A 27,721-nucleotide genomic window follows, 5' to 3' on the forward strand; every position below is an offset into this window, starting at 1 on the left:
CTTCATAATTTATATTAAATCATTTGTTTCAATATAAACTTACACAATTAATTATATATGATATGTAATAAATTATATAAGTCAAAATTCATCTGATTAACATGCTTTTCAAAGACATAATCAGCTATATTCTTAAATCATTCATTTGGCTAAAAATAAGCATGTAAATTGATTGTGCATTTTCATTTGTAGTTAATTTTATATTTAAATTTAATCTGTACTGCTATAATCACTTAAGTTGATTACAGATCATATTTTATTTTCTTAAACCAATCACAATAATACACAACTTTTCACGTATTTATTCTTTATTTCTCTTAACTTACACAGAGCTTTTTAGAATAAAGATTTTTTTGACACACCTACATATTTTACATTCATTTGACATTGTTTATGGAGCTGTCAAAACGGATCATCCGACTCGACCCGACCCGACCCACTACGGGTTGGTCACTAAGTGAGCCAACCCAACCCGACTCATTTATTAGCGAGTCAGAAAAATTCGAACACAGCCCGACCCACCACGGGTTAGTGGGTAAACAAGTTGGCTCACTGACTCACTTAATTACAATTTTTTTAAAATTAAAAAAGTTACAAATTTTCTATAATTCAAATCTAAACAATTTCACTCCCAATGGGTGTTTAATTAATTTTGAAAACAAGGAACTTAAATAATTTTTTCAAGCAAAAACAAAATAATAAATATTTTTTTATAAAATTAAAATTAAATTTTAATAAAATAAAATTAGGTATGTGGGTTGGTGGGCCAACCCGGTCCACCACGGATTCAACTCGCATGAGCCAGGTTTAAATGAGCCGGATTTAAATCTAACCCGCATAAAAAAATACAATTTTTTCAAATTCAACCCGGCTCAAACCCATGGTGGGCCGGGTTGACCCGCGGATTGTGACCCATTTTGACAGCTCTAATTGTTTTACTTATTTTTTATTTTCTTTTTCCTTAAAACAATACAAAAGTTTACACTTTTTTAATTATTTTAGTCTTGTAGTCTGTATCAAATGAATGTAAAAGTGTAACATGATATCATTGTTAGTCAAAAGGTGTTATTTACGTATGTCAGTTAATAAAGCTCCAGTATTCAGAGCTGTTAGTTTGTCCTATTATTTAGGAGATAGTTGAGTTTTTTATTCCGCCTTTTTGGTAGCCATTTAGATCGTGGCTCTGTTGCAGTTTATTCTCTGTTTATTTTCTGTCATGTAAGGCTTATATAAGCCAACTCTTCTGGATTAATAAATGCATTCTCTCACAGAGTACATTTAGAGTTACACATACCTTCATATTTAACATTTGGTATCAGAGCTCCGCAAGGGGCCTGGTACGTTGAGAGAACAGTGAGTGAAATATACAGTGAGTGAAAAATACTTGGAGTGCAAAGGATGTCTACGTCAGAGAAGTTTGTTCAACCGGCTATTCCTAGGTTCGATGGCCATTATGATTTCTGGTCTATGACGATGGAGAATTTTCTACGAAGCAAGGAGTTGTGGCACCTCGTAGAAGAAGGCATACCTGCAGTTGAAACCACATCCAGTGAAGAAGTACACAGGAAGAAGGTGGAAGATGCCCAACTACAAGACTTGAAGGTGAAGAACTACCTGTTTCAAGCCATTGACAGGGAGATTCTGGAAACTATTCTGGATAAGAGTACCTCAAAGGCCATATGGCAGTCCATGCAACAAAAATATCAAGGATCTACTAAAGTGAAGAGAGCCCAACTTCAAGCGTTACGACGAGAGTTTGAATTGTTAACCATGAAAGAAGGCGAAAAGATTGATAGCTACTTAGCAAGGACTCTAAGTGTAGTCAACAAGATGAAATCAAATGGTGAAATCATGGAACAAAGCACGGTGGTCAGCAAGATTCTCAGATCATTGACGTCTAAATTCAATTATGTTGTCTGCTCCATAGAGGAATCCAACGACTTGAGCACTTTGAGTATTGATGAACTTCACGGTAGCCTAATTGTTCATGAGCAAAGGATGCAAGGTTTCCAGACAGATGAGCAGGTACTGAAAGTTACCAATAATGATCGATATGATAGAGATCATGACAGCAGATTCGGTAGAGGCAGAGGTGGTCGAGGTCGCGGGAGAGGAAGAGGAAGATATCATATTAATAAAGCACTTATTGAATGCTTTAAATGCCACAAATTGGGCCACTTTCAATATGAGTGTCCAGAACTGGAGAAGAAAGCCAACTTTGCACTTGAGGAGGCAGAAGAAGAGGTTCTGTTAGTGGCTTATGAAGAGTCACCACAAACTGTACAAGAAGAGGATTGGTTTCTGGACTCGGGGTGCAGTAATCATATGACAGGAAACAAGCATTGGTTTACAGACATAGAAGAAAGATTTAACAGAACTGTTAAATTAGGAAATAACACCACAATGGCCGTAGTTGCAAAAGGAAACATTCGAGTGCAAATTAATGGCATCTCCCATGTAATATCAGACGTCTATCTTGTTCCTGAGCTTAAGACAAATCTTCTAAGCCTAGGACAACTTCAAGAGAAGGGTTTGGCCATTCTAATTCAAAATGGCACGTGAAAGATATTTCATCCAGATAAAGGCTTAGTTATGCACACTAACATGAAAGGGAATAGGATGTTCTATGTAACAGCATCACTACACCCCATGTGCTTCCAAGCTGATGATGATACTGAAAAGGAAACTCAACTGTGGCATAGTCGTTTCGGACACCTTAATTTTAAAGGGTTAAGCACTCTTGCAAGCAAACAAATGGTACTGGGACTCCCTTCTCTGAAGTTTGCCAAAACGATTTGCACTACTTGCCTTGTGGGAAAACAACAGCGAGATTCCATATCAAAGCAAAGCAAGTGGAGGGCCTCAAGGAAGCTTCAGTTAATTCATGCAGACATTTGCGGTCCCATCACACCATCCTCACACAGTAATAAAAGGTATATACTAACCTTCATTGATGATTACTCACGAAAAGTTTGGATTTATTTTCTGCATGAAAAATCCGAAAGCTTCAATGTCTTCAAAAGCTTCAAAATTGGTGTTGAAAAGGAAGTTGGTACCTACATTTCGTGCTTAAGAACAGATAGAGGTGGTGAATTCACCTCTAAGGAGTTTGCTGAATTCTGCACTGATCAGGGTATCTATAGGCAATTGACGGCTGCCTACACTCCCCAACAAAACGGAGTCGCCGAACGCAAAAATAGAACCATCATGAACGCTGTACGAGCAGTGTTGCATGAGAAGCAGGTTCCAAAATCTTTCTGGCCCGAGGCAGTTCGGTGGTGTGTACATGTTCAAAACAGAAGTCCAACTTCTGCAGTAGAGGAGCATACTCCAGAAGAAGTCTGGAGCGGCATAAAGCCATGTGTTGATTATTTTCGAATATTTGGCTGTGTAGCACACACTCATATCCCAGATCAGAAAAGAAGTAAGTTAGACAACAAAAGCCAAAAATGTGTCTTCTTGGGTGTCAGTGATGAGTCTAAAGCATACAGACTATATGATCCCATCTCAAAGAAAGTCATTGTGAGTAGAGATGTAGTATTTGAAGAAGAGAAAAGCTGGAATTGGCACGAACATGTAGAAAAAGATCACACAAAGGTCCTTGATTGGGAAGATAAGGAAAGCGAGGCAGAACAAGAAGACGCAGAACCCGAGGAAGAACAAGAAGACGCAGAACCCGAGGCAGAACAAGAAGACGTAGAACCTGCACAACATGAAACAGTGGGTAATCAAGTTGAAGGGAGGGCAACAAGAACAAGTGAAAGAAGAATACTAAGACTACGGAAACAACCAACATGGATGGCTGATTTTGAAACCAATCTATCAGCAGAAGCCGAAGAAGAAAGCTTCATGGCAATGATAGCAACTGACGCTGATGATCCACATTCCTTCGAAGAAGCATGTAAAAGCAAGCGGTGGAGGGAAGCAATGAATACAGAGATGGCGGCAATTGAAAGGAACAACACTTGGGAGCTCGTTGTTCTTCCAAAAGGTGTTACACCAATTGGAGTTAAATGGATCTTTAAAACGAAATTCAATGAAAGTGGCAATATTGAAAAGTATAAAGCCAGATTAGTGGCCAAAGGCTATGCTCAAAAATATGGAATAGATTACACAGAGGTATTTGCACCGGTAGCTAGACTTGATACTGTGAGGGTACTATTAGCTTTGGCAGCTCAAAGTGCATGGGAAGTGTTTCAACTGGACGTAAAAAGTGCATTCCTACACGGTGACCTCCAAGAAGAAGTATTTGTCCAGCAGCCTGCCGGATTCATCAAGAAAGGAAAAGAAGATCAAGTATACCTGTTAAAGAAAGCATTATATGGGCTTAAACAAGCACCAAGAGCATGGTATAGCAAAATTGAAGCCTATTTTGCAAAGGAACAGTTTGAAAGATGCTCCAGTGAACACACCTTATTCACAAAAAGGAATAATGGTAATATTTTAATAGTTAGCCTTTATGTTGATGATTTAATCTTTACTGGGAATAGTAGGAACATGTGTGAGGAGTTCAAAAGTTCAATGATGCTAGAATTTGACATGACTGATTTGGGAAAAATGAGATACTTTCTTGGAGTAGAAGTCATACAAAGTAATGCTGGGATTTTTTTTTATTGGTCAAAGAAGATATGCTCGTGAGGTTCTAGCCAAATTCAACATGGCAGATAGTAATCCTGTAAGGAATCCTATTGTTCCAGGTACCATGCTTTCAAAGGATGACAACGGTGTTGCAGTAGATGCAACTAAATTTAGACAAGTAATTGGAAGTCTCATGTACTTGACAGTAACTCGACCAGATTTGATGTTTGGAATAAATCTGATAAGCAGATTCATGGCTAACCCAAAGGAGTCACATTGGGCAGCAACCAAAAGACTCTTAAGGTATCTTAAGGGGACCACCGAGTATGGCTTGTTTTATAAAAAGGAAGGTAAAACTGGTCTCATAGCTTACAGTGACAGTGATTATGCAGGAGATTTAGATGATAGAAGAAGCACATCTGGCTCAGTATTCATAATTGGGTCTGCAGCTGTCTCATGGGCCTCGAAAAAACAACCTGTTGTAAGTTTATCCACTACCGAGGCAGAATATATTGCTGCAGCTCTTTGTGCATGCCAATGTATCTGGCTCAGAAGAATCTTAGAACAACTGGGTTCAAAGGAAAAGAAGGAAACTAAAATATTATGTGACAATAGCTCTACTATCCAACTGTCAAAACATCCTGTTTTCCATGGAAGAAGCAAACATATTGCAGTGAGATTCCACTTTCTCAGAGACTTGGTGAATGATCAAGTAGTCAGCCTAGCATACTGCAGTTCAAATGAACAGGTTGCTGACATTATGACCAAACCTCTGAAACTTGATCAATTTGAAAGGATTCGAAGCATGCTTGGAGTTATAAAAGTCACTGAAGTAAGCTAAATGCAACAGACGCATGTAGCTTAGGGAGGGAATGTTAGTCAAAAGGTGTTATTTACGTATGTCAGTTAATAAAGCTCCAGTATTCAGAGCTGTTAGTTTGTCCTATTATTTAGGAGATAGTTGAGTTTTTTATTCCGCCTTTTTGGTAGCCATTTAGATCGTGGCTCTGTTGCAGTTTATTCTCTGTTTATTTTCTGTCATGTAAGGCTTATATAAGCCAACTCTTCTGGATTAATAAATGCATTCTCTCACAGAGTACATTTAGAGTTACACATACCTTCATATTTAACAATCATTACTCATCTTTTACTCTATTTTCCTTAATCTAATTAATTACACTTTCTCATTCTATTTTTTATTTTCTTTTTCGTCTCTTTTCACCTCCTTCTCCCATCAAATAAGACAGGATTCCTTTCTCTCGTGCTCTTATATTATTATATTCATGGTGGGTAGGTTTGTTTGGTAAGATTTGTATTTGGAGAGGTTATCTTATTTATTTTTATCAATTATAAAATATGTGTTTTTTCTTATTCGTCCTTTCTCACCACTTACAACCTTTCACCAATGGTTTTCAAGTGAAATAAATTTCCAAAGACCAACTTCCACTTTTCATTTTCCAATCACCAACTATACTTTAAACTGTATCAACAAAATAATTTATTTCCCAATGATTTTAATACTTTTAGTTTTGCTCTTTTCCTAACTGCTTCCAACTTATTATTATTATTTATCCCTTGTAAATTCAACGCAGATATTTAAACCTAATTATTGTTATTTTTGTTTTTTCACTAATTATATCACTAACCTGAAGACTTTTTTTTTTCTTTGAATAATTAATTAATTTTTGAAAAGCTATAGTAGCCCTATTTAATCAAATTTCTCTGCTATTTTTTTTTGTTTATAAAAGGTCTGCTTGGACAGTTTTGTAAATTTAATCAACCAACACTTTTTCCACACATTTTATTATTTAGTCTCAAATTTTCTTTCATGTTTTACGTCTTTTACATTTTTCACTGTTATGTTAGTAATAAAAGAGGTTGTGTTTTAAAAGAGGTGATAAATTTGAAATTTAACAAATGACAAAAGTACATTGAAATCGAAATCATTTTAGTGTTAAAATTAACAATAAGTGATAATTAAGTTATGGAATTGTAATTAGATTTAATAAAAATGGATTTAAAATTTATAGCCATAGTTTTTATTCGTATTGATTTTATTTGTAGAAGGAAATGAGAAATTTTTGTGGAGCTATTTATTTTATTTTGTTTACGTTGCTTTCGTGAAAGCATATGCCTGAAATTTGGAATCCGGGTCAACTCAGCTACCTCGACCTTGACGTTAGACTTTTAATTTTCAAATTCTGATATTTGAGTGGGCCCGTTGTTCTTTCACTGACATCACTAAAAACTAAAACCCATATGGAGACCCAGATTGTAGGGTTGCAACAATCAAGTATTTATCCAAAAGTTCTTATTTATACATTTATAAATCATAATTAATAATTTCAAAAGACATATATATATATATATATATATATATATATATATATATATATATATATATATATATATATTTATACTGAAGTACTTAGTTATTATGCGCCTTAATTATAGATTTATACTTATTTAATTATAAACAATATTAAGATTCATATATTTTTTTTTCAAAAATACTAACAAATACCCTAAAGCATAGGTTAATAAAAGTAAAAGTTAAAAATATATATGGGTTAAATTTTTTTCTTTAAATTTTAAATTTTAGTAAAAGTTGAAATTAGTATTTTCTTAATTTTGTTTTTACGATGGATTTAATTATTTTAACCAAATTTAATTATGTATACTTAATATTTTAAACACGTTTAAATATAATATTTGAGTTGTACAGACTATTTGATTTATTTTATTTTTCATATTAATTAAAGAATACGTTTAAAATTTTAGATAAATTAAAAAAAATTAATTAAAAGAACTAAATTTAACTTATTTTAAAAATGATAAAACTAAATTAATCTAAAATTTAGAATAGATACTAATTTTAATTTTCAATTAAAACCAAATTTAATCCAAATAATTACTTTGAAACATAGTGATCTTCACACAACACTTACTATAAAAGCCATATTTATTTACTTATTTTCTTAAATAATTATTCGCATACTCATTTATACCATCAATTGAAGTTAACGTCATTGGCAGGTATCAATCGAATTAAATTTACATTGAAATAAATAATTATGTAAAGTAGAAAATATTTTAATTTATTATATATATTTATAACATGAATGAATTATATATATATATATATATATATATATATAATAGATTTAAAAAATAATATATTTATTAATAATACATATTATTTACGTTGTAATATATAATTGTAATGTAATCATTTTGTCTTACAAAAAACTTACATTTATCTTTTTATATTAATTTATAATATAATTATTTTTATTATTGAATATTTTTATTTTTGAATATTTTTCTTATTTCTTTAGTGTATAAACATTAAATTGATATTATTTAATACAAAAGTAACACTACTCGTTTATACATAAAAAATGATATAAGTTTTTATGTAATTATAATTATAACAAAATAAATTAAAATATTATATTAAAGAGTTCATCTTAAATGTTTAAATTATATATTTGCAATAAAAAAATTATATTTCTTAATATTATAAATTTTATTTTATAATATTATGAAAAAAAAATCAATAATACAAATATATAAAAATATGTATTAATTATATTAGTCTAACAATTTAGTTTACAATATATTGATTAGATGAATATCAATATAATAATTTATTTATATACTGATTTGTATTTTAATGAATCAGTTCTACATATTTTATCTTTTTTATTTTTATAAAATCTATTATTTATGTTTTTATAAATATATTAATTTTTAAAATTTCTAAATTATTTTTATGGTTAATTATATTAAAAACTTAATTATAAATTTAAAAATATTTATTATTTTTCTTCCATCTTATAATATCTTTCAAAAAATAAACAAGTCTGTTATTTAAAATATCTTAAAATACTATTTATATACTATTTATATTTTTAATTTCAAATATTTTATCTTTTATATTTTTATAAAGTCTGTTATTTATATTTCTATATATATATATATATACATTTTTTTTAAAACTTATAAATTATTTTTAAAATTAATTCTATTCAAAATTTAATTATAAATTTAAAAATATTATTATTATTTTCTTTCATCTTTAAAAATATTTATTATTTACAAACAAGTCACGGTTTAAAACTAAATTTGTATACAATAATTTCATGTGGTCTTTCAGCCAAATCAACCCAAATTATTTTATCCAACAAACATTTTTTTGGTTATAATTTATTGCTGTTTCTGTCACTGTTATGCTTTTTCATTATGATAAAAGATGACATCAGTTTTAGACATTAACTGGTATTCCATTAAAATAATAACACTGTTCGCCCTTTTTCCATCACTGTGTAAAAAAAAAAATAAACATAATCATTTTACCGAACCCTTCTTGGGGTCTTTCAATTCTACCAATCCCGTGGCACTGTAATTTTGACTTCGTAGCACATTCATAGATTTGTGTGACAATGAACATTCCACGAAAGCACGCATTAAAACTACGCCCTAGGATTCTCAATTATTGCTTGTTTAATTAATTTTTTAATAGTAGTAAAAGAAAACGGCTGTTCAACATACTTTTAATCTTTGCTTCATAATTTGGATTTAGATTCGTCCTCAATATTTGTTTATATATTGTTATTCAAAATTAGTTATGATATAATTACCTGATAAATCAAATCTTTAATTATCACAGAATAAATGAATGAAATTAAATAAATAACAATATATAAAATAACTTAATAGCAAAAGAGATTATTATGAGAGAAAAATACATATGAGCGGTCAAAAGTATTGATAGAAGAAGGTTCCAGACGAAAGCCAGAAATGGTGTTGACTGGACAGAACACGTGGCAATGGGAAGAAAGAGTGGGAAATGGAAAAACGGCAAGTCATTGTGGAAATTTTCAATGTGAATTTTCGGTTAATGTTTTGTGTATATTTTTAATGTGGGACGATCGTACCACGAAATTTCGTCTGATTAACCTAGTAAAAAAATAATAACCACCAGGCATAAGCCACTCACTAAACAAAGTAGAGTGAGAAGTTGGGCCACAAATTCCATTAGTTAGCTTACTGGGCAAGCACATTGTACGATGCGTGAGACATTGCATAGTTGAAAACCCTTTCCCTTTCAATCTTTTTCTTTTTCTCTTTCTCACTTTCAGTTCTCACGAGAAACCAACGCCCCTTCCGCCATTCTAGAGCCCCAACAAACTCCGAGTTTTCTTCACACTAACAAACACTCACACACCAAGCACTTGTCAGTTTTTCAGTTCCTCAGGATCTCATATCTGATTTCCTCTTTCGTTTAACAAAGTCCGTTTTTATTCTGTTTCTTCGCGAAGCAGTTGCTGCTCTCGCGTCTCTCTCAATTAGGGTTTTTGTTGCATCGCTGCATCCAGAGTTCGATAGATACCGTCGAGATTTGCTTATTTCGTTTATGAATTGACGGGAGAAACAATTTTTTGTACGGAAATTGTTTTCTCCAGGTTAAAATTCAACGGATCTGAATGGGGAGGGGAGGCCAAGATTATGGGAAACCGGAGAACACGAGTTCCGGAGCTTCGGACCGTGAAATCTTCAAGGCATGGGCGAAGGACGTGCGTGAGTGCGAGGAACACTTTAAGGTGAATGTGAAAGTGGGGTTGAATCACGAGGAGGTCGAGAATCGGCAAAAGATCTATGGATTGAACGAGTTGGAGAAGCACGACGGCCAATCGATATGGAGTCTGATTCTCGAGCAGTTCAACGACACGCTTGTTCGGATTCTCCTCGCCGCCGCAATAATTTCCTTTGTGCTCGCTTGGTACGACGGAGACGAAGGCGGTGAGATGGAGATAACGGCGTTCGTTGAGCCTTTGGTGATATTCCTGATACTAATCGTCAACGCGATTGTTGGCGTGTGGCAGGAGAGCAATGCGGAAAAGGCGCTTGATGCGCTGAAAGAGATTCAGTCGGAGCACGCGATGGTTATTCGAGAGGGCACGAAAATCCCCAGTTTGCCTGCGAAGGATCTCGTCCCTGGCGACATCGTGGAGCTTAAGGTTGGCGATAAGGTGCCTGCAGATATGCGCGTTGTGGAATTGATCAGTTCCACTTTGCGGTTGGAGCAGGGCTCTCTGACTGGAGAAAGTGAAGCGGTGAATAAGATTAACAGGCGTGTGGAGGAAGATGCTGATATCCAGGGGAAGAGATGTATGGTTTTCGCTGGGACTACTGTTGTTAACGGTCATTGCTTTTGCTTGGTCACTCAGACGGGCATGGACACGGAAATTGGGAAGGTGCATACGCAGATACATGTGGCGTCGCAGAGTGAGGAAGATACCCCATTGAAGAAGAAGCTCAACGAGTTTGGAGAGAACCTAACCAAGATAATTGGACTTATATGTATTTTGGTTTGGCTCATCAATGTTAAGTACTTCCTTACATGGGAGTACGTGGATGGCTGGCCCAGGAATTTCAAGTTTTCATTTGAAAAGTGTACCTATTACTTTGAGATTGCTGTGGCGCTGGCTGTGGCTGCTATTCCAGAAGGTTTACCGGCTGTCATCACTACTTGCCTGGCTCTTGGTACTCGCAAGATGGCCCAGAAGAACGCCCTGGTTCGGAAGCTACCTAGCGTGGAGACTCTGGGTTGTACCACTGTGATTTGTTCAGATAAAACTGGCACACTGACTACCAATCAAATGGCCGTGTCGAAATTAATCGCAATTGGCCATAATGTGGACACACTTCGAGCCTTCAAGGTTGAAGGAACCACGTACAATCCAGCTGATGGTCAAATTGAGAACTGGCCGACTGAAGGATTGGATGCTAATCTTCAGATGATTGCGAAAATAGCTGCTATCTGTAATGATGCCGGAGTCGCACAATCAGAGCATAAGTTCGTCGCCCATGGAATGCCTACTGAAGCAGCTTTAAAGGTAGGACCCCTTTTTTTATTTATCTTGGAATATTTTTCATTTACTGTTTGCAATTTTTCTATGCTTCTGTAGGAAGTATCTATTTAAATAATTACTTTGAGCGCTAGAGTGAGCATTATCAAGTTGTCTAATGCTTTTGTTGTTCTTTTTAATTATCTCTTGTTTTTTTCTTACTAATCCATCCGTGTGAACGTATTGACCGGCTTTAGGAGGTAAAGGTGTTTGACAGTTTTTTGTACTCTGTGTTGGAACTCCAGGTTTTGGTAGAGAAGATGGGCCATCCTGAAGGATCCAAGGATATGCGGTCGGCAAGCACAAGTACCTTGCTGCGTAAGTTAATTTTGTTTATCGACAGAATAATGTGGTGAAATATACCAAGGCAAATTATTTTGTAAAGCATTTTTTTAGCAAACAGGTTACTTGCTGTTATGTAATCTTAAGTTTTTTTTTAATAAATTTGTTTGAGTTTATGTATTCAGAACTTATCAGAAAGACCACATATATCAGATCAACAAGCGTTGTTGCTTATTAATATGAATTAGTATAAAAAACATATTCAATAAATATATTAAGTTTCTTGACCTTCAAATTTCAATGTAGGTTGTTGTGAATGGTGGAATGAGCATGACCGACGGCTTGCTACTCTTGAGTTTGACCGTGACCGGAAGTCAATGGGCGTCATTGTGGACTCTGGTCTAGGAAAAAGGTCGCTTCTAGTTAAGGTATTATCTCTTTTTGTCACCTTTTCTCTCATTTAGACAGTTCATTTAGATTATCAGTTTTCTATGATATGACCTTGTTCTGTAATTACATAATTAATATCTATGTGGAAATACTGGTTAACTTGGAAGTGTATACCATTCTTTTTGTCATGTGGTTTTCTCATTTTTGTAAAATAAATTCAAGGCAGCATATCTCTTGAAAACGAAATCTTCTCAGATCTTTATTTGAGTAAGGTATTTTTATTCTTCCCTCAAAGTAAATTTATTATTTTATCACCATTTATTTACTAATAAACTTTTTAAAAAATTGTTTAACTAAATAGGTAATATCCCAACTCCCCAAAATTTAGACATGTTTTGTAAGGCTAGACTAAAAGAACAGGAACATGTTGGGGCAAAACTAGTCTCGTACAATGTTTAGTACCGGTTATTTACAAGTACAACAGAGTGTTGTTGAATGAATAAAGTTTTCCAAAACAAATTCGATAACATGGTTGTGTCACACTATGGCCTGATCATTCTTCTCATTCACCTTGTCATTTTGTTTCTCATCATATCTGTAGGAGTTTGAATAGTTTCTTTTGCTGAATCCATACATGACCCTATGCATGCTTATGTTCTTAAAGTTTCTTGCTTCCCTTTTCTCACCACTGGGAAATCCTTTTAACCAGCATTTGTCCCTAATATTTGGTAGGGTGCTGTGGAAAACGTGTTAGACAGAAGCACGAAAATTCAGTTGCGAGATGGTTCTATTGTGAACCTGGATGATAATGCTAGGAACCTTGTATTGCAAGCACTTCATGAAATGTCAACTAGCGCATTGCGCTGTTTGGGATTTGCTTACAAGGATGAGCTCCCCAAATTTGAAAACTACAGTGGTAGTGACGATCATCCAGCACACCAGCTTTTGCTTAATCCTTCCAATTATTCATCAATTGAAAGTGAACTTATTTTTGTTGGCTTGGTTGGATTGAGGGTAAGTTTTAGGCTTGTTTTATATGCCATGTTTTATCATCTTCATCATATCTTGTTAATGTGGTAACTTTGTGAAATTGAATATTGAATGCTTAGGACCCCCCTAGGGAGGAAGTATACCAAGCAATTGAAGACTGCAGAGAGGCTGGAATCCGTGTTATGGTTATAACTGGGGACAACAAGAACACTGCTGAAGCTATATGCCGTGAAATAGGTGTATTTACCCCTGATGAAGACATTACTTCTAAAAGTTTGACGGGTAGAGATTTTATGGAATTGCGTGATAAAAAGGCATATTTGAACCAGAGTGGGGGCCTTTTGTTTTCAAGGGCTGAACCTAGGCACAAGCAAGAAATTGTGAGGCTGCTCAAAGAAGAAGGAGAGGTGGTGGCCATGACAGGGGATGGTGTTAATGATGCACCTGCCTTGAAGCTTGCAGACATCGGCGTTGCAATGGGCATTGCAGGGACAGAGGTATTTTTTTTTCATTGTAATCATATTACGGATTCTGGTGCATTACTAACAAGTGAACATTGGTGATTGATTTGGGCTTTCTAAGGTAGTCTTGGGAATGCTTGTGTTTTTAGTTTGATGTAAAGTTTTGATGAAAATTGAAGTGCTGGGTCTTTTCTCAAAGATAATTGTAATTAGTTGGACTAAGGAACGCCAGTTAATATTGCTTATTTTTGGCAACTCATCTCTTCTATCTTATGCTAATCCTATATAGGTGGCAAAGGAAGCTTCAGATATGGTGTTGGCGGATGATAATTTTAGTTCAATTGTTGCTGCTGTTGGTGAGGGTAGATCTATCTACAATAACATGAAGGCTTTCATAAGGTGATTCTGATGATCTTTAAATAATTTATACATGCATGAAGGGATGTGTTTACCTTGCCATAGGCTTTTTTCTCTGTTGGTGAGCGCTGTGTTGACTCACAATTGGCATATATAAAATGTAATTTAATGATCGATTGACGTGTCCACAATTTCATCTAAGCCACTACTGCGGATATTGATAATTTACTGCATCAATTCATCGTTCAATATTTGCTTAGTTTATGACTCAAAAGAAAAGGGAGAAATGCCTTCAGTGCATTTAGTTGTTGTTTACACTCTTACAATTAGATTTCTAATAAAGGAACTGAGATAAACATGGACCATGTTCATATGTTGCTACCATAAGTGTACAGTTGTGATGCATGAGCTTTTTCCTATGAATATCAAGTAAACAAAATGAAAAAATAACGAAGATTGAAAATTGTATTTCACATTTCATATCCATCCCCCAAATTGTTGGAAACATGGGAGGCATTAGTTTGGTTTAATCTGGATGTTTAAGCTGTGTCGTTTTTATTTATAATAACTGAGATGCTAGATGGGTTTGGATCAAATCCTGTTTTGCTAGATTTCTTTTTACCAATCCTAAGGTGTCTATTTCAGAATTTGCTGTCTACGAGAAATCTTTATTAGAACTCTAAGAACGCTAAAATGAACTTTTCATAATTTTTTTCTAACTGTAAAGCATTCAAAATCCTGAGCGGCATTTCATGGCATGGCCCTTATCTAGTATTCTAGATATGTACTTTTGTTAGTTACCTATATGCGTGCTACTATTTTAAGATCCTTCTCTAATGATAAAATATGAGTTAATATTATCTTGAAGTGGTAACAAATTAATTTTGCAGGTATATGATCTCTTCCAATATTGGCGAGGTTGCTTCAATATTTTTAACAGCTGCTCTAGGTATTCCTGAAGGATTAATACCTGTCCAGCTTTTGTGGGTCAATCTTGTCACTGATGGACCCCCTGCAACAGCTCTAGGATTTAATCCTCCAGATAAGGATATAATGAAGAAGCCTCCTCGTCGTAGTGATGACTCATTAATTAATTTGTGGATTTTATTCCGCTATATGGTATTTGCCTTCTCTTTTCTTTCTGTTGCACACATGTATCTTTTGTTAGGCTTTATTATGATGATTTATGTGTATTACTTACCTATAATCTTCTACCTGATTTTATACATAACAGGTTATTGGGATTTATGTTGGATTAGCTACAGTTGGTGTCTTCATCATATGGTATACACACGGTTCTTTCTTGGGTATTGACCTCGCTGGGGATGGACATACTCTTGTCACTTATACTCAACTTGCCAACTGGGATCAATGCTCCTCATGGAAGAACTTCACTGCTTCTCCATTCACTGCCGGTGCTAAAACAATCACGTTTGACAACCCCTGTGATTACTTTCACACTGGTAAAGTGAAGGCTATGACATTGTCCCTTTCTGTGTTGGTAGCCATTGAAATGTTCAACTCTCTCAATGCCCTATCTGAAGATGGAAGCCTTTTGACAATGCCCCCTTGGGTCAACCCTTGGCTTCTTTTAGCAATGTCAGTATCATTTGGTCTACACTTTTTGATCTTATACGTGCCATTCTTGGCACAAGTATTTGGTATCGTGCCCCTGAGCTTGAACGAGTGGCTTTTGGTTTTGGCTGTTGCACTTCCTGTCATTCTGATTGACGAGATTCTGAAATTTGTGGGGAGATGTACAAGTGGGCGTCGACCATCAAGAAAATCAAAGCAAAAATCAGAGTAGACGTTTTTCTGTAGTCGGTAGAAAAGTTGCTAAAACCTTCAGCGCCATGGACGATGATATACTAGAGACTGAAGAGGTGGCTTCATGGCCAATTAATCTTAAATTAGTGCATTTTAGGCCTTTCTGTAGTCTCCATCCCATTTTATAATGAGGGATGGCCGGGCTTGCATTGGGTGCACTATATCTTTTTTTTAATCTTTTATTTTCCTTTTTGCCCAGTTCTTTGAACATTTTTAAGATTCTCACAAAAAAGGAAAAAACCTTTGATTTCTTCACATTTATCTTACTGAAAAATCTGTCATTTTCTATTTATTTGTTTTAGTGGGTGGAATTTTATACCAAACCTAAAATTGGATGTATAATTTTCATCCACTTTGTTCTTGATGCATATCGTTTACGCAACTCGGAAACATTTTTCTGTGCCTGAAAAATCGGGATGAAAGGACTAAGTAGTACTGGCGTCTTTGCCTTAAACTTTGATGATATAGGGATTTTGCGGTGTCTGTGTGGAAGGTACTTTCTGATATGTACTATCATGAGGATGCAGCAATAATCCAGTTGCCAGTTGGCACTTCTTATTCCCATAGGGGTTTGAAGACAAAATGGAACTGGCCCTTCTGCTTGGCATCTGGGGAGATTTGAACAGACAACAAATAATATTTAAACTGCCCCACGCTTTGGTAGTTGGTTCCAGCGCAACCTCGTGCACCACGCTTACCCTTTCTACAAGTAACCTTCAACGTTTATACATTATTTTACCATACTTGATTACTTCTCAAAATCTTTAAATTATATTCGAAAAGTGGTTACTTTTCAAGTAAACAAAATTTCAATTCAACGTGTATTCGTAAATTTATTCTTCAAAATCTTACTAAACTAGAAACTGAGAGTTTACAATCTCTATATCATCAATCTATTCTTGAGATTAAATTTAAAAATGTATATTTTAAAAATATAAGTAACCGCAGTTTAAAAAGTAGAGAACAATTTTAACGAAAAAAGGTATTGATAGTAATGAACTTAAAGAGTAACAAAATTTCAAACGTAGTTGATTGCAAAATTTTCGTAGGCATAAAAGAAATATATCTCAATTACATATGTAGGTGGATGAATAATACACTTAGTAGTGACGCGCCATAAGTTGTGATGAAAAATATATAAATGGTGGAGTGTGTCATTTAGCATCAATTTGTTCTAAGATCAGATCTTATAACCATTTCTGTTGTTAGGATCCCCTCTTCTATCTCACTTCATCTAACATGCGTTTCTGGGAAGGGTAATAAAAAACTGCTTCAAACTTTTATACATCTTCTCAATAATATACTACCATATATGTTGAAATAGAAATTGGTCTTACCATTTGGTCATCTTACTTAATGAATATTTTTTTTAATAGTATAAGTAATATTTCAAATTAAAATAACTCTTTTAATATATTTTTTTTTAATTTTAAACCGTGTCTTTGTAGTCTTCTTCTATAAGAAGACTTTTCCACTTCCTTCCATTCCATACCCCTCTGCACTTCAGTTTAATCGTTTTACTCATTTCAAATTTTAGCTGTAGCAGAAAACATTAACCAAGCAGCCAAGGCTTATAATTTGTTCACTTATTAATATGTTGTGAATAGTATGTCATCTTACGTCAATATATTTCATTTTGTGATTATTATAATATAGTTTAGGGCCTCAAATACATGTAACTCCTTTGAAACACTTAAATTCCGATTTTCCCTCATCAAATTTGTAAATGAAAACCAAAATTTAGAGCTTGATCTTCTTCTAGAGTAATACAAAGACAGTTTAAGATTTAAAATAAACCATTTTGAATTTCAATTATTTACCATATATGCAACTTATATCATGTCTCAAACATATATTGATATATTATTCAAGACATACACATGAAGTAAAATAAGTAATGTTTATTACATTGTGTCCTCGATTACAGCTTAGACATATCTCCCAGACCAATTTTACCACAAGGTTAGCTTTAATTGGACTGTAACACCAAATTCATATATTCTTTAAAGAGGCGTTGTCTAATATTATCTGTAAAAATTATTGAATTCAGTTTGGTTTGTCATAAAACTTGCAAATATTATTTTTTTAAGCGAGTAATGAATTTTTTTATAAAACGCGATAATTTTAGCGCACTAAATTTTTTTAGCTTGTAAAAAAAGTTGTCACCTTTTAATATGATTTTCTTAAATTAACTAAAAAATTCTGAAAGACGTAGTAAATTAAGAATATTACTTTTAAAACAAACTAAAAATTTCCTTTCTATAATATCGATTGAAATTTAACAAAATATCCGTTAGTATGTATGAAATGATAGGGTGAAATATTTAGTTATTAATATTGGTACCACGACAAAATATTGACAGAAGAAATTAAAAATTTAAGAAACAATCAAAAGCTCTTTCCAAAAGTGTTCTTCTCTTATCTTTAGAAGGCGAGTGTGTTAGATTATAACATTCACAGGAACGTCCATTGCTTTGAAAATATGAGCAAAATAACTTATGCCATTCAATCAAAACTTGGTGGGATTTATAATTAAAAATTATTCCAATTATAATTTTGAGTTGAATAACAACACTATATTCAATCCAATTAAACTACAAAATGAATCCCAGTTCCCACTTCTTTTTCAAATTGATCAATGCAATTAAATGCTTTTCAAAATTCAATTAGTTGAATTTCATTTTTCAAATCCTTCGTATTTTGTCCATGAATCAACCTTCCTTTTCTGAACCAATGAATCACAACTCTAAAAAATTTCCAAATCAATCAAAGTCTCACCCTTGTTTTAAGAATTGAATTAGCACTGATTGGAGTTCATTTATTCAGCAGAATGGTTATCTTTCATACCCATCTTATTCTCTTGTTTGTGGTACCCATGTCTCCTTGCATTGTTGTTGCATGTATCTCAATTGAGTTTAATGTTTAATACAAGTAAATCATTTTTGGAAGAACCGGTTTTCAAATTGTTTGAAGAACATGAAAAATCATTCATATTTTGTCTGTCAATCATTTTTCTCCTTTGGAAGTCTACGAGTCCTATTTTGCCAACTTGATAATGTCAATCCAATCACCCATGTTTCAAGAATCCAAGAAAGAACAATTGGAGTTCATCTTTTCAAAATAATTGTTTTAAATCCATGTCTAACCACTGATTAATGTTTGATTGTGTGTTTATTAAAAATAAATTAGAGATCAAAAAATTACATTTAGGTTTATAATTAAGTTTTGAATAGAATTAACCTTAAAAATAATTTATAGACTTAGAAATATATGTTTATAAAAATATAAATAGTAGATTTTCTAAAAATATAAAAGATAAAACATATACAAGAATAGAGTAAATTCTCTACAAGTATAAAAAATATGCATAAATATATAGAGTTGATTATTTAAAAATATAAATTAGTGTGTGAATAAACTGATGTAATGTGAATTGCCGATTAGTGTATAGACGACATACTCGTCTAATATGTACTATTAGATTCATCTAATCAATGTATAAAATGACTCGTATAATATTTTTGGTATACTTTGTATGGAATGACTCATATAAAACTTTTGCTACTAATCTAATTAATATATGGACAAACTCGCCTAATATATATTGTTAGATCTGTGTAATATTTTTTGTTATAATCATTTAATCTATATATAAATAAACTGGTCTAATGTGTATTGCAATATTCATCTAAACAATAAATGAACAAACTTGTCTAATGTTTATTAATAGACCTGTCTAATTTATGTGTTAAAAGACTTGTCTAATGTATATATAGTTGTCTAATAAATATATATTACTATACTCGTTTAATCAATGTATGAAATGACTTGTCTAATATTTTTTTGTTATACTCATCTAATTATTGTATGGACAATCTCATGTAATTTTTTATATTCTTCTAATCAGTGTATGGAAAAACTCGTGTAATGTGTCTTGTCATAGTTGTCTAATAATTATATATTCAGACTCGTGTAATGTGTCTTGTAGACTTGTTTAATTAGTTATTGGACAAACTCATCTAATGTGTATAAATAAACTCATTTAATTTGTGTATAAACAAACTTATCTAATGTATAGGACTAAACTTATTTAATCAGTACATAGACATATTCGTCTAGTGTTTGTTGTAATCGTTTAATTAGTATATGGACATAGTCGTCTATTCAATGTAATTGTATACTCATTTAATTGTATTGCAAGACTTGTTTAACCAGTGAATGAATAAACTCGTCTAATGTGTATTAATATACTCATATAATTTGCGTATGAAAAAAAAAAACTTATCTTATCAATGTATAAACACTCAATTAGTGTTTGCTGATAAACTTGTTTAATTAATGTATAGACAGACTTGTCTAATTAGTATTGCTAGACCCGTCTAATCAATATTTAGAATAATTCATCTAATGTTTTTTGTTATATTTGTTTAATAATTATATGGACATATTCATCTAAAGTATATTGTTAAACTTATCTAATCAGTATATCAACAAACTCATAAAAAAAAGTTATGAACTGACATGAAACATTCTATATTCGCATGTCATTAACTATTTAAACTACTTATAAAAAAAATAAAAAAAAGTAGAATCTCGTTGAAAAAAAATATTAATACTCAATTGAAATAAATCAACAAAAATAAAGACCTAACCCTTTGGAAACAATAAAAGCTCTTTGCAGAAGTGTCCTTCTCTCATACTTGGAAGACGATCCAAGCCTACATTAGGAATGTCCATTGCTTTGAAAATATGAGCAAAATAGCTTATGTCATTCAATTAAAACTTGGTGGGATTTTTAATTAGAAATTATTTAAATTATATTTTTGAATCGAATAAAAACACTATAAAAGTTTATAAAATATTGGAGAAAATTATTGTCCAACAAGGGCCATCCACGTATGAACTGGGTGGGTCTAATAACAGAGTGGGCTTTTGGTTTCGTATAGAAACGAATGCGTGCGGAAGGCGAAAATGGATTAGGATGTGTTTGGTGACCCCTTTTTGTCTCTGAGTCCACAATTTAGATTTAACAAATAATAAATGAACTTGAAGCAATTGACTGCACACAGTTTGTGTTTGAGCACTGCAATTTGCTGTAACCAACATATCAAACCAGCTTTTAAGAATTTATATCTACAAGATTGGTCATCTTCCTCCCCATCTGCTTCAGACTTTCATCACTCCACCACGTCTCCAAAATTAAACTATAATGCAACAACCAAACAATCCAATTAACGATTTTGTTAACATCAACAAGAAAAACTATAATACACAACTACTGTATCAAAACTTTCATACAAAATAAAAACAAATAATACTAATTTATCAATAATACAAAATATCTTTTAAACTTTTATCCTAGAGTTGGAATTCAAAAATTTAATATATTTTAGTTTTTAAATTCTAACAATAAATAAATTGATTGATATTAAAATAAATATTAGTATCAAATTCATTATATATAAAAAGTTTAATATAATTAATTTAAAAAAATTAACTTTTAAATTTTAAGACCAAAATATCAGGAACAGATTTCACACACGACAAGTGTAATATTTTAATATTAGCGTGCCTGTGTGAAGAATCAGCCATGCAATGCAATGCAGTTCTTCTTATAAATTGGGCAAACGCCAAACTTTCTTCAGTGTGAAGAAACTCAACTCTTCTCGGCTTAATAGAGCTTCCACCCACCAATGTCTCGTCTAACGCCGCTGCCGCTGCCGCCGCCACCACCACAACCCAACACTATTCTCGACGACAGGTTTCCTTTCTTCAACCAATCCATGGACCTTGTCCAACTCCCAAACCCGCCCACAACCCGAACCCGATCCCGCACCCTCGCCGATCTCCTAAATCGCGTCCAAGACGCCCAAAACGACACACCACCTGCACCACCCCACCATGTTCTTGACCTCTCCTCCTCCTCCTCCACCCACCCCTTTGTCCTCTCCTTTTTCAATTTGACCTACAGTGTCAAGCTTCACCGCAAGTTCACTTTTTTTCCCACCACCACCGTTTTCCCACCCGACCACGAAACTAAACCCAACGGCACCAAGACTCTCCTCAACGACATCTCCGGCGAGGCCAGGGACGGCGAGATCATGGCCGTCCTCGGTGCCAGTGGCTCTGGCAAGTCCACTCTCATCGACGCCCTCGCCAACCGCATATCAAAGGAAAGTCTGAAAGGTACAGTCACCCTAAATGGCGAGGTTTTAGACTCGAGTCTTTTAAAGGTGATTTCCGCTTATGTCATGCAAGACGACCTCCTCTTTCCCATGCTCACCGTCGAAGAGACGCTCATGTTCGCAGCGGAGTTCAGACTCCCTCGCTCCCTCTCGAAATCCAAGAAGAAAGCACGCGTCCAGGCCTTGATAGACCAGCTCGGCCTCCGCTCCGCCGCCTCCACCGTCATTGGCGACGAGGGCCACCGCGGCGTGTCCGGGGGAGAACGCCGTCGCGTCTCCATCGGAATCGACATCATCCATGATCCCATCGTGCTCTTTCTCGACGAACCAACTTCGGGCCTCGACTCCACAAGTGCCTTCATGGTGGTGAAAGTGCTGCAGCGAATCGCTCAGAGTGGAAGCATCGTCATCATGTCCATTCACCAACCTAGCTACCGAATCTTAGGCTTATTGGACCACTTGATCTTCCTCTCCCACGGTAACACTGTCTACAGCGGCTCTCCGGCGAACCTCCCAGCCTTCTTCTCCGAGTTCGGCCACCCCATACCGGAGAACGAAAACCGCACAGAATTCGCTCTCGACCTAATTCGAGAACTGGAAGAACAACCCAGTGGGACAAAGAGTTTAGTGGACTTCAACAAATCGTGGCAGCTGAAAGAAAAAAACTCGGTCCAGTCCCAGAATGATCACAAGCCCAAACCATCTCTGAAGGACGCCATCAGCGCTAGCATTTCCAGAGGGAAACTGGTGTCCGGCGCTAACGGTAACGGCAAGAACTCAACGGCGGCAGTTTCCGTTCCCGCCTTCGCGAATCCGTTTTGGATGGAAATGGCGGTGATAGGAAAAAGGTCTCTGACGAACTCACGAAGGATGCCAGAGTTATTCGGGATTCGTTTAGGTGCAGTTCTTGTGACGGGGGTAATCTTGGCAACAATCTTCTGGCACCTGGATGATTCACCAAAAGGGGTTCAGGAGCGCGTGGGGTTCTTCGCCTTCGCCATGTCCACCACGTTTTACACCTGCGCCGAAGCCATCCCAGTGTTCCTCCAAGAGCGTTACATCTTCATGAGGGAGACAGCGCACAACGCCTACCGTCGCTCTTCCTACGTCCTCTCACACGCAATCATCTCACTCCCTTCCCTGCTCTTTCTCTCTTTCGCCTTTGCAGCCACCACCTTTTGGGCCGTGGGCCTGGCGGGCGGCTCTTCGGGCTTTCTCTTTTACTTTCTGGTGATCGTGGCCTCCTTCTGGGCTGGAAGCTCCTTCGTGACGTTCCTGTCGGGAGTGGTGTCCCATGTGATGATAGGGTTCACGGTGGTGGTTGCGATCTTGGCCTACTTTCTTCTCTTCAGCGGGTTCTTCATCAGCAGGGACAGAATCCCTCCCTACTGGATATGGTTCCACTACCTGTCGCTGGTGAAGTACCCGTACGAGGGAGTGTTGCAGAACGAGTTCGACGTTAACTCTCCGAGGTGCTTCGTGAGGGGGATTCAGATGTTCGACAACACGCCCTTGGGGATGGTGCCGGAGACGCTGAAGGTGGAGCTGCTGAAGAGCATGAGCGAGACGCTGGGCATGAACATCACGAGGTCCACCTGCGTGATCACCGGAGCGGATGTGCTGAAGCAGCAAGGGATAACGCAGCTGAGCAAATGGAGCTGCTTGTGGATCACGGTTGCATGGGGATTCTTCTTTCGATTCCTCTTTTATTTGACGCTTCTCTTTGGGAGCAGGAACAAGAGGAGGTAGTCAATGGAACCAACACTCCTCATTTTTTTCAATAATAACAGACAACTAAATCAACTGTCCAACCCTTCTTTCTCTACTTTTTTCATCGTAGTCTTAATTACATTTTGCAACATGTTTTCTTTCTTTAGTTACATGTTCTCCACATTATCATGTTCCTTTGCTAATTTAATTAAAGCCACTTATAAATAATTAATATGTTTTTTTCTTATTAGTTTACTTGCTAATATCTTTGTATTATAATTTATAGTGCCATCTTATAAAGAACATGTTAAATGGCAGAACCATTCAGCTTAAACTTTAAAACATGAAATTTTATAAATACTGAAGCAACAAAATGAATCCCAGTTCCCAATTGATCATTTTTCAAAATCGTTCGTATTTTGTCCATGAATCAACCTTCCTTTTCTGAACCAACGAATCCCATTTCTAAAAATTTCCAAATCAATCAAAGTCTTACCCTTATTTTAAGAATTGAATAAACACTGGTTGAAGTTCATTTATTCAGGAGAATGGTTATCTTTCATTCCCATCTTATTCTCTTGTTTGTGGTATCTCATGTCTCCTTGCATTTCTTGTTGCATGTATCTCAAGCTGAGTTTAATGTTTACTGCAAGTGAATCATTTTTGGAAGAACCGGTTTTTCAATTTGTTTGAAGAACGGAATGAAAACTCATTCACATTTTGTGTCAATCATTTGTCTCTTTTTTTCAAGTCAACGAGCCCTATTTTCCCAACCTAGCAATGTCAACCCAAAACAATTGGAGTTCATCTTTTTCAAACTAACGATTATCATGCATTCACACATTCGTTCATATGCTTGTTGTTTTATGTATCTAAGATTTAAGTTTAATGTCTACGAAAAGCGTTTTGAGGAATTCAAGTTCACACTTGTGAAAAATTGAATATTGCAAAAGAAAGGGCATTAGTTTAGAATTCCTGTACATTATTGGGTTTTATCATGAGATGAAAAGGAATGCAACGTTCCTTCTGGTGTGAACAAACTCCAGGGTTGTTAGTGCATACTCCTCTGAAGCGGTGCCGAAGTTACGGGAGCTGCATCCGAAAAGTTTTCCTTACACACGCTTGCAGATTTTTTTCTCCTGTTGTGAATGCTAAATGAATTTGTTACAAATTTCATCCACAAGTTGGATATCGGGCCCGACATAAGCCCCTCTCACACTTATAAATATGTTTCCTCCGAACACACACACAAACTCACATATTTTCTCTCATTCTCATTTTCTATCTACTTTTCTGTTTAAAACTTACTTTTGGAGATGAATTTTATACTTTTATAGTTAAGGATTATCAAACAAGTTTTTTAAAAGCTATTACATATCACTGTTGGGTTTGAGATATAAACTAAACCATATAAAGGATTAACATCATTCTCTATCTAAAACCTTAAGATAATGGCTTAATGAGTCTTTCACCTTTATAAGTACTTTACTTTCCCATTTTTATCAAATACGAGACTTAGACTTGATTCCTAACCGGATAAGGCAATTGGGATTAAAATTGAATTATTTAAGAAAAATAAAATTTAGACTTAAGCATATTTGTCTAAATAAGCAAAACTCATTAGTTGTAAGTGAATCTTTGATAAAAAAGTATCATCACGGTGGATCCATAAAGAAATATAAGACGTGATTAATGGAAAAAGGTTTTACCCAAAAGCCCAACATAGATTATTTTTTCCTTTGTGACTAATATTTTTTTATATTTGAGTATTGTTAGCTTTAACAACTATCAATAAATTAGTGGTACATTAAATGGATATTAAGACCACTTTTTTGAATGGTGAATTAAAAAAGGAAATTTATATGACTCAACTTGAATGATGTGTTATACCCAGTGAAAAAAATAAAGTTTGTAAACTTTCAAAGTCTTTTTGTAGAATGAAACAAACACCAAAATAATAGCATGAAAAACTTGATAATGTGACTTTGTGATGATTTTTCACCTAATGACGTTGATAAATGTGTGTACTATAAATCTGAAAATGGTGAATGTGTCATTATACACTAATCAAACTCTCAAGACTAGATGAACTTATGTATCTACCCGGGTTAATAGATGCGCTAAAAAATGCAGCTCAATAAGGTCTAATAAGCCTCCATCTTGAAATAGTCTAAAATACATTTATTGAAACAAATATACATATATTAACATTAATTATAACAAACTTTGTCAATTTGATTATGTCACGATACTACTATTGCTATTTATGGTAAGGTACCATGCTATTATTATTTATTTATTGTAGATAGTCTTTATTTTATTGATATCATTTGATATCACATTACCATGGACCTTAAGGCCTAAATCTCCTATAAATACATATGTTATTTTCTAGTGAATACTCATTCTTTCTTACACATAAAGATTAAAACTCTCTTAATGATTTAAGTGTTTCAGAGTCTTTCATAAGCAGATCCTTTATGTTTCCGTTCTCAAGAAATATACTTTAGATTTCTCCGTTCACTTAAGTTTTACTACTTGTCATAAAAATCATGTTCAGATCCTATTAAGAACAATTAAGAATAACAAAATTTATATAAATGCAACCACAGTCATATAGTACATTTAACAAATGTTATATTTATGGATTTTGAGCTTTAAAGACTAAATAGTTACTCATCCATTTTAATTAACCAATTATAAACCAAAATATACTAATGTAATTTTAATTAATTAATTATCAATCAAAATTTATTGATATATTTTTTCAAAAATATATCATAGCTATTAATATATATAACACAACAACAAAACTATTAATATATTCTTTCATTATATTTTTCGTTTTTATCTTATTATTTGAAGGCTAAAAGTCTATACAAAAATATCACCAGTAAGTAACATTTGTCTCATTTATATTTATTATATTTTCTATTATTATAATTTGATCTCTTATTAATTAGGAATCAAGAAATTTCTTTAGGAAGACCTCCCTTCATCACTTAAATAACATTTACAATAACTCATTAATTAATGAAGAAATTACAACTTAACAAGAACATTCTACCCTTTCAAATAATTCATTCAAGTTCCACATTTCTCAAGAACAAAAGTTATCAAACAAATTACTTCAAAAATGATCTTTTAGTTTACTTCAAGAACATGATTTTTGGAACAAAATTGGATGTAAAATCTATGGAGTAACAGTTATAAGAACCAATTATGGTTATAAAGACTACAATTTAAATATATATATATTTTTTAAATTTAAATTTATAATTTATGTAAAGTTACTTTTAATACTTTTTAAAGTAATTTATACGAAAAAGAAGTCATTTAAGAAATAAAGATTCAGAATAGATGTTAGGAATGTTATTTGCTTGCCTAGACAGAACTGAGAACAATATATTATACATGTCTACAGGTCATCAGATTTTTCTTTTTACTAAATCATCTGTTTTTATTGAGTCCATACCTGATATTACTTACAATATTATTATTTTTTTAGTCCAAACTAAATTATTATCAACCATACTGAATATTTGATACAATATAAAGGTAAACAAGTTTTCTTGTATAAAAATGTAAAGTTCTATCTTATGGATGAAACAAGATAATAATAACAGTTATTATATTATATCATTAAGATCAATATTTCTATTATATTACAAGATTAAAAGATAATTTATTAAATAATTTAGAGATTAAGGATGAATGAATATAAAAGGTTAGAAGTTAAATCTAGTTTTTTTTAAGAAACAATAAGTGAAAATGCTATTAAGTGGTACAATGAGCTTTCATTATATTATATTATGTTAATCATTAATCAGTTCAATCTATAAAAAGTGGTAATAACATAAAAAAACTGATATGCATAGTGTTAAAAAAATGAAATAAAACTAAAAACAATATAATAATTAAAAAAGTATCATAATATAGAAATATTAATAGACTAATTATTATCAACCTTAATCAATATTTAATGTAATATAAAGGTAGCAAAGTTTTTTTATATAAAAGTTTAAAG

The 27,721-nt window shown here is 33.8% G+C and overlaps 3 protein-coding genes across 4 annotated transcripts; all 3 read left to right on the top strand.

The window, feature by feature from the left end:
- Positions 1 to 4,657: 4,657 nt before the first annotated feature.
- LOC128195367 (secreted RxLR effector protein 161-like) lies at positions 4,658 to 5,419 on the top strand. The gene has a single exon (XM_052872642.1). The coding sequence runs from the start codon at positions 4,658 to 4,660 to the stop codon at positions 5,417 to 5,419; it is 762 nt and encodes a 253-aa protein (XP_052728602.1).
- Positions 5,420 to 9,612: 4,193 nt separating this feature from the next.
- On the top strand, positions 9,613 to 16,054 carry LOC108329035 (calcium-transporting ATPase 4, endoplasmic reticulum-type). 2 transcript variants are annotated; one of them, XM_017563016.2, is made up of 8 exons: positions 9,618 to 11,480; positions 11,738 to 11,810; positions 12,081 to 12,202; positions 12,897 to 13,178; positions 13,274 to 13,651; positions 13,905 to 14,014; positions 14,863 to 15,091; positions 15,207 to 16,054. In XM_017563016.2, exons 1-8 carry the CDS (start codon positions 10,068 to 10,070, stop codon positions 15,777 to 15,779), a joined length of 3,180 nt encoding a protein of 1,059 aa, XP_017418505.1. In that variant the 5' UTR covers positions 9,618 to 10,067; the 3' UTR covers positions 15,780 to 16,054. The 2 variants fall into 2 exon arrangements, with proteins under 2 accessions (XP_052728644.1, XP_017418505.1); XM_052872684.1 differs by lacking the exon at positions 14,863 to 15,091 and having other exon boundaries at positions 9,613 to 11,480; positions 15,207 to 15,367.
- A 5,381-nt stretch (positions 16,055 to 21,435) lies between these two features.
- LOC108328567 (ABC transporter G family member 20) lies at positions 21,436 to 23,843 on the top strand. Its single transcript, XM_017562445.2, has one exon. The coding sequence runs from the start codon at positions 21,493 to 21,495 to the stop codon at positions 23,731 to 23,733; it is 2,241 nt and encodes a 746-aa protein (XP_017417934.1). The 5' UTR covers positions 21,436 to 21,492; the 3' UTR covers positions 23,734 to 23,843.
- The last annotated feature ends 3,878 nt before the right edge of the window (positions 23,844 to 27,721 follow it).

This window comes from Vigna angularis, chromosome 2 (genome assembly GCF_016808095.1).
Source record: "Vigna angularis cultivar LongXiaoDou No.4 chromosome 2, ASM1680809v1, whole genome shotgun sequence".
NCBI classification, from domain to species: domain Eukaryota; kingdom Viridiplantae; phylum Streptophyta; class Magnoliopsida; order Fabales; family Fabaceae; genus Vigna; species Vigna angularis.